Here is a 12,645-nt window from a genome sequence, read left to right as displayed (position 1 = left end):
ATTATCTTATAGCAAACACAGTACTCAGAAGGAAAAGATTGGCCGGGCACTGTGGCTCGCCCCACAGCATTTTCAGAGCACCAAGGCAGGCAGATCACTTGAGGTCAGGAGCTCGAGACCAGCCTGGCCAACACGGTGAGACCCTGTCTCTATTACAAATACAAAAATTTGCTGGATGTGGTGGCGCTTGCCTGTAATCCCAGCTACTCAGGAGGCTGAGGCAGGAGATTCGCTTGAATCTGGGAGGTGGAGGTTGCAGTGAGCCGAGATCCCGCCACTGCACTCCAGCCTGGTGAGTGAGACCCTGTCTCAAAAAAAAAAAAAAAAAAAAGGAAAAGATAAAAGTATTGTTCCTAATTAAATATTGAGATCTTCAAAGGACTCTTAAATATCATTTGAGAGCTTCATTTTTTTAAATGTGGTGGAAATTATAGATGTCATTTCCAAAGATCCATGGGAAATTTTATTTTTGTGCTTTACATTTTACTCTGTAGATTACGTTAATGGATGCCAATTATGTCATGGATGAAACTCTAGGGACAGCAACATTTACTGTATCTTCTATGAAGGTGGGAGAGAAGAAAGAAGTTCCTTTTATTTTCAACCAAGTAAGTAACACTGCAGAATTATATTCCAACCTTATGTTAGATAAAGTCTATTGATTCTGGGAAGTTGGGTTTAACACTTGGAAAATTGTATTTATTTGTTTATAGAATGTTTGCTTTTTAAAGAGAAAATTTTGTTTTTCTTTTTACTTTTTGTCCTAATTTTAAAAATTATTCTGACATCTATAAACTTTGGTTGAGGTATTATACCAAACACTACTAAGGCTTTAATCTCCTTTGTTGCTCCAAATGATGACATCGGGATTCAGCAATGCCTTTGGACTCCAATGGCAAAATTTAATACAAAAAATTGGGGAGGATAAAAAGACATGCAAAATCTGAGAGCTGGGGGGGGGGGAGAGAGAGAGAGAGAGAGAGAGAGAACAAGTAAACAAACTCAATGGAAAATGTTAGGAAATTCAAACTATTCCAAAACCACATGTTTAGTAATAAATCTCTCTGGGGGAATATTTCTGTCTCAGAGAATCCTCAAGTAAATAGGGACAAAGCAGTGAAAGGCCAGAAGGATTGATGGGAGGTTATTATTATCTTTGACTTTCTAGGTTTGCTGCATTTCTGAAATTTTTATAGTTTATTTTGGAATGATGAAACCTTAGGTAAATAATTTTGTACAGAATAAACTCATTGGATTTTGAATTCTGTAAGAAACTAATTTAGTAGTTTGTAGTAAGAAATGTAAACAACTGGTGGGCCTGTATGTGTAAGGCTGGTTACCATACTAATTTCTTGTTGTTGGGAGAGACAATGTGTTTCTGCGCATCTTTAGAATGACTTTCCAAGTCCCTCCATTCACCTCAACCTACCTCTCCCTTAACTCTCAGCTTCTCCATGTTGCCTTTCCTGTTACTATCCCAAATGAGTCTTCCTCCTTTGAGCCTCCATGATAATTATCTGTGGTATTCATTGGGACTACATTATTTATACTGTTCAATTTTTCATTTTCCTCTTGTAAACGAAAATCCTCTAAGTCAGGAAACTTGAAATACTGATTAAATGTGCCTACAGAATTAATTACATAGATGACATTTATGGAATGAATGTGTACCTATTTAGAAACCAACTTAGCCCAAATGAGCTTCTTGACTAGTCCATGCAATCAGAATGGCCCAGGTACCTTGAGGATGCTCTGGCCCATGCACTCCTTGGTGCTTCCACCTGTTGCAGAAAGCATTTCTTCTGTCTCATGCCGAGAGATGCACTCACCACAATTCTGTCGACCCCTTTTAAAGCTATTTCATTCATTCCTTTTACAAACATTTATTGAAGATCTGCTGTGTGCCAGCCATTGTGTTTTGTTCAAGGAATATAGAGAATAAGGTACAGGAAGTTCTTCCCTCAATTATCTCCCTCTGGGAAGGAGGTGAGTAAAGGTTGAAATGAGAAGTGGAAGTAGGGAGATACATACGTGTGATAAAAAGAAATCCCCAGACAGTGAGGTAAGTACCAATGAGACATGTATAGAGTGCTATGGGAAGGCAGAATAAAGAACGATTGTGTTGTGAGAGGAGGCTAGGGATGCCTCCATAGCAGTAGCTGATTTTGAACAAGTTGAACAGTGAACTGTGGTTAACACTTTGGCATTGAAAGACAGGCTGTTTGGTGTTTAAATTCCAGTTCTGTTCCTTGCCATCTGTTTTATTCTGGGAAAATAACACTTAACTCTTCTGTTCCTCAGTTTAATCATCTGTAAAATGGAAGTAATATTTTCTAAGGGAATCATTATGATTAAGCAAGTTAATTTTATTTATGTATATATAATACATGTATATGATAATATATAATATAATGTATATTACATATGAATACATTTCATTATAATTTGATATATTTTATTGTTCAGTATATACTGACATATTATTTAGTTTATATATTAAACATATAATTCAATAAGTGATTGAAAGTGATTAAAAGTATGTTAATACTATAAAGTAATTAAAATAAGTGATTAAATATATCGATACTATAAACATATAGATGTGCACATGTATACATACAGGGCTTAGAACAGTTTCTGGTACATATTAGGCACTATATAAATGTTACTTGTCATTGTTGCTGTTATTACACCTTAAGAAAAGAGCAGGATTTCATCAGTAAAGTAGTTATGAGCATTCTGGGCAGAACAGATTGCTGAAGGCCAGAGTCTTGAAAGAAGAAAGCAAGCTGGGGCATAGCAAGATAAAGGGCTTGGCAGATCCATTTTGCTGAATCATAGGGAAGAGAGTGTAGAGGTGGTCAAAGGCTAAAATCTTCAGGCCTTAGCTATTGCATGTTGCTAGCATAGGCTCTCAGTAAATGCCTGTTGAGGGCTTTGGAAGCATGGATTGGACCTCCTGAAATCATTTTTCTTTTCTTTCTTCACTTTAGTCCATGATACAAAGACTGTTTTTGAGAGAAGATATTGTGGACAACATTCATTTCCTCTCCTCTGTCATTTCCTATGGCTAGATGTGTAATCCCTAGGGCTCTAAAAAGGCTTTCCACATTCCTGAATTTAAAGAAGATTATGTAACTATTTTTTTTAGCGTGCCTGAGAAAATAGTTGTCCAAGCAGGCTTTTCTTCATTACTCTGTTTTCAGACTTCTTTGTAGTTTTATCTGAATGATAATCCTTTGAGCTGCAGGGGTAGTTGGGACAGAAGTAAGCATGATGGCTAAGGGGAGAGTCCCCTGCTTGTTCCTCAGATCATGTGGGAGTGCCCTGTGCCAGCCACCCAGCTATCCAGCCTCTGCCCTCAGCTTGGAATCCCAGTCTTCCTGATGATCTTTCTACAGTGTTTACAGAGGTTGTAAGACAGAGAAGTTGGTGAGGGAGCAATGGGAGAGAAGAGATGTAAGCCTTGAAGATGGTTATGGCAACACAGTGGAGGAAAAACAGCACTTAGATTTGGTGAAGAGTAAACAAATTCTTCAAGGCAAAATAGTATTAGCAAAAACTCTTTCATAGTTTTGTCATCCAAACGTTAATACTGAGTCAACATAGAGTGATTTCTGTGTCTAGGAGACAGCTGGAGAAATAACAGGAGCTTCCAAATGGAGATGGGCAGATTCCCAGGGCCCTGCTTTATTCACTTGGAGTCGAAACTGGGAATTGAGAGAATGGACCCTCGTTTTGTCTCTGTCATTCATAGCTCTCCAGAATGTTTGAATTGTTATCCTTTCTTTCTGAGTCTTATTTTCTTCATCTGTAAAATGAAGGGTTGGATTAAATTTTTCTAAGCTCCTTTCTAATTTGTAAAATTCTATGATCTAGAAAGAATACTTCTCTTCTTTTAAAAATATTTTATTTTTATTTTTATTTATTTTGTGAGACAGGGTCTCGCTCTGTTGCCCAGGCTGGAGTGCAGTGGTACAATCTTGCTTCACTGCAACCTCTGCCTCCCAAGTTCAAGCCATTCCCGTGTCTCAGCCTCCCAAGTAGCTGAGATTACAGGCACGTGCCATCACGCCTGGCTAATTTTTGTATTTTTAGTAGAGACGGGGTTTCACCATGTTGGCCAGGCTGGTCTCAAACTCGTAACCTCAAGTTATCCTCCTGCCTCAGCCTCCCAAAGTGCTGGGATTGCAGGCATGCACCACCACACCCAGCCTGTTTTATTTTTTACGTTAGGTTCAGGAGGTACATGTACAGGTTTGTTATATGGGTATGTTGCATGATACTAAGGTTTGGGCTTCTAATGATCCTGTCATCCAAGTAGTGAACATGGTATCCAATAGGTAGTTTTTCAACTCTTGCTCCTCTCCTTCTCTCCTTACTTTTGGAGTCTCCAGTGTCTATTTTTCTCATCATTATGTTCCTGTGTACCCAATGTTTAGCTTGCACTTATAAGTACAATACCTTATTTTCATTTGGCCTTCTTCACCCAAAAGCTTCCAGTTCTTCTCATTTTACAGATATGGAAGCTAAATGATAATAATGCAAGAATAAAAATCTATCATTTATATAGTATTATATAATTTAAAGATACTAACTTGAAAATAGATTGTGTTATTAATATGAGAAGAATATAAGCCTCTATTGTGCTCCTAAAATGTTGCTAAATATTTAAAAAAACTGCACAAAAGTACAATTTTCAAGGAACTAAGAATCTGTTTGGAAAGTATACTTTCATGTGTAAACTGACAGGTAATAATAAGCAGTATCATGGGGTATCTATTCATTGATTTACTTGAGAAGTATTATTAAACAACTGTTATGTTCCAGGCAGTATTCTAGGTGATAGACAGTATCCTGGGAACTCTCCAGGGAGCTTGCATTCTAATAGGGAAAGTAAACAGGCAATGATGAGCAAAAGAATGATGGACACACCATCAGCTAATGAGAAATACTGTGAAGAAAATAAAGGTATGCAACAGAAAACAGTTGGTGGGCAACTGAAATTTGTATAGTCAGAGGAGACCTCTCTAAAGCATTATTATTCTTTAAATTTTATTATAAAAATGTTCGACATAGAAAAAGTTGAAAGATTTATACAGTGAACATCATATAACTGCCACCTAGATTCTATAACTACCATTTTACCAAAAAAACTTACTTTTCTGATACATTTAAAAGCAGGTGGCCAACAACAGTATACTTTACCCCTACAAACTTCAGTGTATCATTAACTAGAGTTTCATATTTATGTATAATAAATGGACAGTGCAGGCAATGTGTGCAGTGAGTCATAAGAAGAAATTATTTATTCATTAATTCATTCATTTGACAAATAACTATTGAGCCCTCACTATGTGGTAGACACTCTTTAGGCACTGCCTATTTCAGCAGTGAACAGAATGAACAAGAATCCCTACCCTCAGGAAACTTACATTCTACTTAGCGAGACAGATGAAAAGCAGATGAAAAGGTAAATATGTAAAAGATACTCCTGCCAGATGATGATAAGGACAAGTGCTAACTAAACTAGGGGCAGAGAATGGGACAGTGTGTATATGTGTGTAAAGGGGTCACAAAGGCAGTTCCAAAAATTTAGTTAAGAAAGGCATCTTTGAGGATATCTGAGGACAGAAGGCACTCCAAGTAGAAAGGCTCTGAAGCAGAGTTGGCCTGGCAAGATGAGTAACAGCAAGCAGGAGAGTGTGGCTGGAGCACAAGGAAAGACTGGGAGGGAGACCGGGAGGAGATAAGGTCAGAGAGGTGAAGACAGGGCTGGGGGAGCAGGATCATTGCGGGTGACAGTGGACATCAGTGGCTTAGGCATGTCCTTAAAGAAAGGGTGTGGTTGAGGTGGTTGGGTCTCTAAAGGGGCAGAAGGTAGTCCTGGTGAAGAGAACAGCCTATTTGAAGGCACTGGACTAGAAAGGACAGAGCATGTTTGGGAAACCGTGCCTAGACAAGTTTGATGGGAACAGATCATCCATTCATGAAGGAAGAAGAGGTACACTGGGATGAGACCATGGCAGAGCAGAAATGTGAGATGTAAGAGTTCTGATGTTATCTTACTTACAGTAGTGGTTTATGGAAGGTTCGTGACCAGGTAATGGGGAACTGAGAGGGAACTTCTGGCTTTTTCCTCAGAAGCATTAGCAAGCAAAGTTAGCAGGTAGAGATACCAAGAATGTTGATACTGAAAATGAAAAGGTGGGTGCAGCTTACCACAGACTGCTTCTGTGGAAAGTGACTAGAATGGCGAGTGCAGGGTGACTTGAGGAAAGTCACACTTGGCACAGCTTTAATGTGTCAAGTAGAGTTGAATGCAATGATTGCTTGGAAGCAGTGAGGATCCGCTGAAGGTGGAAAGCTGAATTACAGTGAATTCAGCTCTTTCTTAGACGGTGATTTTATCACTCAACTTTTATAACTTTGTTTTTTGGAGGAGAAAGACAATTTTAGGGCTGCCATTGATAAAATCTGGGTTAAATTGTATTTGTTGGAGTCAAAAATTTAGAACATCGGAGTTGTTGTTTGAGAGATGCTGGCACAACCTGCTGCTTTTGACTCAGACTCAGAGTCAGATGGCCACTTCCCAAGATGGAATCATGATTCTCCTACTTATTAACCATGTGATGGTGGACATGTTATCTTTTCTGCCTTTGCCGTGCATCCTCATCTGTAAAACAGGGTTACATGTAGTGCCTACCTCTTAGGTTGTGGTTATAATTAAATAGGTTAATGCATAAAACATATTAAGATACTTCCTGGCCCATTAAACACTAAATAACTATTAAATATTCTCACTCTAATTATAATTGACCAGATTTAACTAAATGTGTGTCATGTGCTTTATGAAGCTGATTTAACTGGATATCAAACATACTTATTTGTTTGAACTTACTGACCAAAATGAACTTGTTATTTAAATACTAAAGGTAGAGCTTATCAATGCAGTGATCATTTATTTCAGGATAGTTCAGAATGTGCCAGTCACTCATGACTGAATATGTCAAATGTGGTTTGGGGTTATAGTGGCCCATTTTAAAGTGGGAAGGTCTAGAATCTTCAGAATTTAGAGTGTTTTGTGTAAGGAAAGTAGCCCACTTCAAAAGAATCATGGAAATGCCTAGGCTTAGAAGCAACACAGATAAGATTATGCTTCTTTATTTCTCTGGATGAAATTAGTTTGTTTTGGCCAATACTTTGAGGAAAGTTGTCTCTAAGTTGACCTTGTGTTTTAGTTTGCCATCTGTATTTAGAAGTTGATGTTAAAAATAGCCATTCCTCGTGGCTCCTGTGGCATCTATCTGATTTTGGCTGATTGCTTTCTTTGATTGTTGCTTATTCATGAGTGCAACTTGAAAATGAATAAGATAGTTCCATAGAAGAGATAGTGATAAAGCTGAAAAAAAGAAGGGAGTTTTTATGGCTGAATTCAGAATGTTGTTAGTCTCAGGATGATGTCATTGGAAAACCATGTATTGATGTTTGAAAACAAAGACTGCAATTTACGTAAGTTATTGAGACAAAGTGGAGTTTGGAAGGAAAACAAGAGAACGATGTAATTTTGTGAGAAATTTGAGAGACCTTTCGCTAAGATGTTAAAACTGTTAGATATTGTTGCAGGACAGAGTTCAAATGTGGCTCAAGTAATTCCTGGCTTTAATAGAGAATGCATTTTTATTTTGGGTCACTAACAATTGAAACAAGTGAGACTTTTATGACTTTTATGACAATTTATAACTTTTAAATTTTAGAGTGTTTCAGAATGCTCTTGCATTCTTGGGATTCCTCTGTTGGATGGTAAGTTCTACCATGGAGTAGAACGTGACTAGCTTATTTACCATTGTGTACCCATCCTGGCACACATTAGGCACTTGAATCATTTTTGGATGAATGAATATATGAATTCACTTACAGAAGGTGCTATAAACCTGGGAAGTGCTCAGACAGGAGTAGTGAAAGTAATGAAGTTTAAAAGAGAAAAGTTAGTCTGAGAAAAAAGAGGTAATAGAGTGGTTTGGTAGTAATGCTTTAGGAACTCTGGTTTTATTGTATGAAAGCTAATGGTTACCCAGATCTTCAGAATTTCCACTGATGTCCATGTAGGAAAAAGGACCTTAAATTAAGCAACATGAGATTATCATCAAATGTAAGGAGGAAACTATGAGAGTGTGGAATGTGGCCACAGGGAAGACAATGGTCTTTAAAAGTCTTTCAAGTCTGTTAAGAACAATTTTTTTGTGTGTGTGGGTTTGGGGGGTGGACACAATTATCCTGAAATCTTGGGTAATGGATTAGATGATTCACGGTAGGAAAAGCTAATTTGTTTTACTAAAAATATTATGTGTAGCTATATGTTGCTTAACAGTGGGGATACATGCTGAGAAATGCATCCTTAGGTGACTTCATTATTGTGTGAACATCATAAAGTGTGCTTACACAAACCTAGATGGTACAGCCTGCTATACACCTAGGCTATATGGTGTAGCCTATTGCTCCTAAGCTGTAAGCCTGTATAGCACGTTACTGCACTGAATACAATAGGCATTTGCAGCACAATGGTAAGTATTTGCATATGTAAACAAACATATCTAAACGTACAAAAGATACAATAAAAATATAGCATTATAATCTTATGGGGACCACTATTGCAAATATGTTTCATCATTAAAACATCACTATGCAGTACATGACTGTATATTGAAAAATGATTCTCAATTCATACAAAACCACATCCAGGCCATCACCAATCATTCTATACGACAACTGCTCCTTCTAACAACCCCACAATATCACCCCTTATCACAAAATCTTTCTTCAGTTTAATCTCTCCCACTCTAGTTCCCATGCCGCCCCTAGTCCCGCTCGAAGCAGCCCTGAGAAACATCGCCCATTATCTCTCCATACCACCCCCCAAAATTTTTGCTGCCTCAACACTTCACCACTATTTTGTTTTGTTTTTCTTATTAATTGCACGTATACATCCAGGTAGCCTGAGGCAACTGAAGAACGACAAAAGAAGTGAAAATGGCCAGTTCCTGCCTTAACTGATGACATTACCTTGTGACATTCCTTCTCCTGGACAATAAGTCTCCGGAGCTCCCCACCGAGCACCTTGTGACCCCCGCCCCTGCCCACAAGAGAACAATCCCCTTTAACTGTAATTTTCTACTATCTACGCAAATCCTATAAAACTGCCCCACCCCTATCTCCCCTATCTCCCCTTGCTGACTCCTTTTTCGGACTCAGTCCGCCTACACCCTAGTGCTTAAAAAGCTTTATTGCTCAAAAAAAAAAAAAAAAAAGAAAAGAAAAAGAAAAATGATTTTACCAGTGTCTTATTCAACTTTTAAACATGCAGAATTTATTAGATGTGAGTTTGCATGTATTGATAGGGTTGTAATTTCTGCTTTGCACTTGGATTTCCTCCTTGTCAGATCCACATCCTGTTCCTTCCTTACACGATTGAGGTACAATGTACGGAAACATGATTCTAAGTAAAATTGACCCTTTAAAAATGACTTTATTTATTATCCTGCACAGGTCAAGTAAATATGGATAAAGCAGAACATACTATGTAATTCTCTTGAAAGATGTGAATAATGATTGAATCAATATGATGATTAATTGCTGTTTGTTTCTACCTAGAAAAAAAAAAAGAGTAAATTAGGGATCAGAATTCAAAATAATGTTTTATTGAAAGTAAATGTTGTAAATATTGGAGTACATAAGGGAAGTCGTAGCATATTTGAAGAACCCTTTACTAATAGGATAGATTCTCAAGTTTGAAATTATTTTGCTATATGCATCTTTTTTAATAATCATTTTAAAGCAGGGGTCCCCAACCCCTGGTTCTGGTCTATGGCAAGTTAGGACCTAGGCTCCGCAGCAGGAGGTGAGAGTTGGACGAAGGAGCAAAGCTTCATCTGTATTTACAGTAGCTCCCCATCACTCGCATTGCTGCTCCGCCTCCTGTAAGATCAGCGGTGGCATTACATTCTCACAGGAGCATGAACTCTATTGTGAACTACAAGTGTGAAGGATCTAGGTTCATGCTCCTTATGAGAATCTAATGCCTGAGGATCTGTCACTGTCCCCCTTCACCCCCACATGGAAGGCTTAGTTGCAGGAAGCAAGCTCAGGGCTCCCACTGATTCTATGTTATGGTGAGTTGTATAATTATTTCATTATATATTACAATGTAATAATAATATAAATAAAGTGCACAATAAATGTAATGCACTCGAACCACAAAACCATCCCTGCTCCTACCCCGCCACCCTGGTCCATGTTAAAATTGTCTTCCACAAAACCGGTCCCTGGTGCCAAAAAGGTTGGGGACTGCTGTTTTAAAGCACTTCCTTATTTTCAGGCACTATGCTTGTTGCTTTAAGCTTCATTATTTCAAAATGACTCTGGAGAGTTTTCAAGATAATTAGTGGGTTAGATCCTTTAAAAATTATTTGAAAGGCTGAAATGGCTTTTAGTTTTTATAGTTTGTCTCCTCCAGTTCTCCACACTCTCCTTTAACTGAAAATCTCCAGTTGTAAACATCTAAAATTGCTTTCCACTGGGGAATTTAAAGATGACATTGCTGCTTTTCACAAGAATACATAATGGACACAACCAACTTCTTCCTAAAAAAGGTGGAGTTCTAATTAGTTCTAGCTCTAAGCTAAGTATTAGGGTGTTGGGGGAAGCCTGGAAGAGGTGATCATTCTTCTTTCTAATTGCCCTAATAATACAAGCAGCGTGGAAGCCTGTAACGCAGAGATGCTTTATGCCGTGTGTGGGAAGAAGTTTACAGTAATTGTTTAATGCCTCACAGGAAGTACATGTTTTTATCTGAATGACATGTTCTAGGTAAAAGGTGCAGAGAGATTACAAATATCAAGCTTATCATGCATAGCATGTCTGAACATAGTGCACCAAGCAAGAGGATTTTAAATTTCCTCCTGGTTGTGGGTGACCCACTTGGGCAATGTGGAAGTGAGGATCCTAATCTGTGTGACAAGAACCTTGGCAGCACAGCCTGTAACATTCAAAATGGCAGAAAAATCCTGTGCCTTCTCTTCCGTTATCCTGCCTTTGTTTAAAGAGTCTTGTCACTCCATCCAGGATCATGAATGTCTTAGCCAAGAAATGTTGGTAGATATACAAAGTGTGTGCTAATGGAGAAGACAAATTTGACTATAAATGCAGCATTGTTGATTTTCCTTTTATTCATGGAGCTGTCAGAACAAACAGGCATGGATATATATATATATATTTTTTTTTTGAGACAGAATTTTTGCTCTTGTTGCCTAGGCTGGAGTACAGTGGCGCGATCTCAGCTCACTGCAACCTCCGCCTGCTGGGTTCAAGTGATTCTCCTACCTCAGCCTCCCGAGTAGCTGAGATTACAAGCATGGGCCACCATGCCTGGCTAATTTTTGTATTTTTAGTAGAGATGGGATTTTGCCATGTTAGCCAGGCTGGTCTCGAACTCCTGACATCAGGTGATCCACCTGCCTTGGTCTCCCAAAGTGCTGGGATTACAGGTGTGAGCCACCACACCCAGCCAAACATTGGATATGTAATTAATAAATTGCTTGGAGACCTGCCAGCTGGGAAACCAGCATTTTCTTGAGCACTTTCTGTCATGAGACGGCACAATGAAAGAGGCCTTGAATCTTTCCATTTATTAGAAAACTCTACATAGAGTTGTAATTGTTAATGTTATTTCCATCCACTCACGATGGCTTTACCCTCTGGAGATAAAAACATTAAATCTAGTATCATTTTAAGGGCAATTTTTGTGTATTTCTTGAAAAAAAAAAAAAAGACCATGCTTTACCCATATCTTGCTTTCTTCTAAATTGCATTGTCTGTTTGGTAGCCAATCACCCTTTGACTTTACATTCATCTGAACATGCATTATTCAATTTGTCCTGGGATTCTCAATTAGTTTATTAACTTTAAAAATATGTATATGCTTCTTTGATGAATGAATGCTCATAGAATTCTATATATAGGAACTGTTGTCTGGGTCAGACCATCCCATGATTTTCTCCCCAATAGTAATCAGCTATTTCTTGACGAGAAAAGATTGCCTGATGCACTACTCCTCCTCACACACACACACACACACACACACAAACGAACAGTAATTTGACAAATATGTGTTATCTGTTGTATGCCAAATACTATACAATGGACTAGTAATAGGAACCTATATAAGACAGAGCTTACAGTTTAGTGAGAGAGGCAAATTTTTGTATAGATGATTTCAATACCTTTTGCTTACTCATAAAATTCAGCACTGAGAATCAATCATCTATGAACTTATTTTAACCTTTTGGAAACCTCCTTCTAGTCTGTGTTTTTCCCTTCCTTGAAACTCAAGAGGGTAAATCTAATAATCTATAGCATTTTATGTTGATTCTAAAAATTTCCTCTTCACACTTCAAGAGGTATATCCTAGTTCTGTTCTACTTGAAGTTATTGAACAAGTTAGCTCTATCTATGTTCTTATGGTAACCTGATACAATAAAAATAATAACACATTTACAATTGTATAGCAACTTTCAAAGCATTTTCTCGTTTGGTTCTCATAACAATCTACAATTACATTTTTCATAGCTAACACCAGGGATAATATTG

At 38.0% G+C, this 12,645-nt stretch overlaps 1 protein-coding gene across 3 annotated transcripts in view; it reads left to right on the top strand.

Moving 5' to 3' along the window:
• PLA2G4A (phospholipase A2 group IVA) overlaps positions 1 to 12,645 on the top strand; it is a 159,854-nt gene that overhangs the window by 64,644 nt on the left and 82,565 nt on the right. For all 3 annotated transcript variants that reach the window (XM_004028065.3, XM_055378071.2, XM_055378078.2), the window contains one exon: positions 495 to 608. In XM_004028065.3, the coding sequence (XP_004028114.1) occupies positions 495 to 608 (114 nt within the window). The remainder of the gene's footprint in view (positions 1 to 494; positions 609 to 12,645) is intronic.

Source organism: Gorilla gorilla, chromosome 1 (assembly GCF_029281585.2).
Source record: "Gorilla gorilla gorilla isolate KB3781 chromosome 1, NHGRI_mGorGor1-v2.1_pri, whole genome shotgun sequence".
In the NCBI taxonomy this organism is placed as follows: domain Eukaryota; kingdom Metazoa; phylum Chordata; class Mammalia; order Primates; family Hominidae; genus Gorilla; species Gorilla gorilla.
Note: the sequence above shows the minus strand (reverse complement) of the source record. Positions and strands in the feature narration are given on the sequence as shown.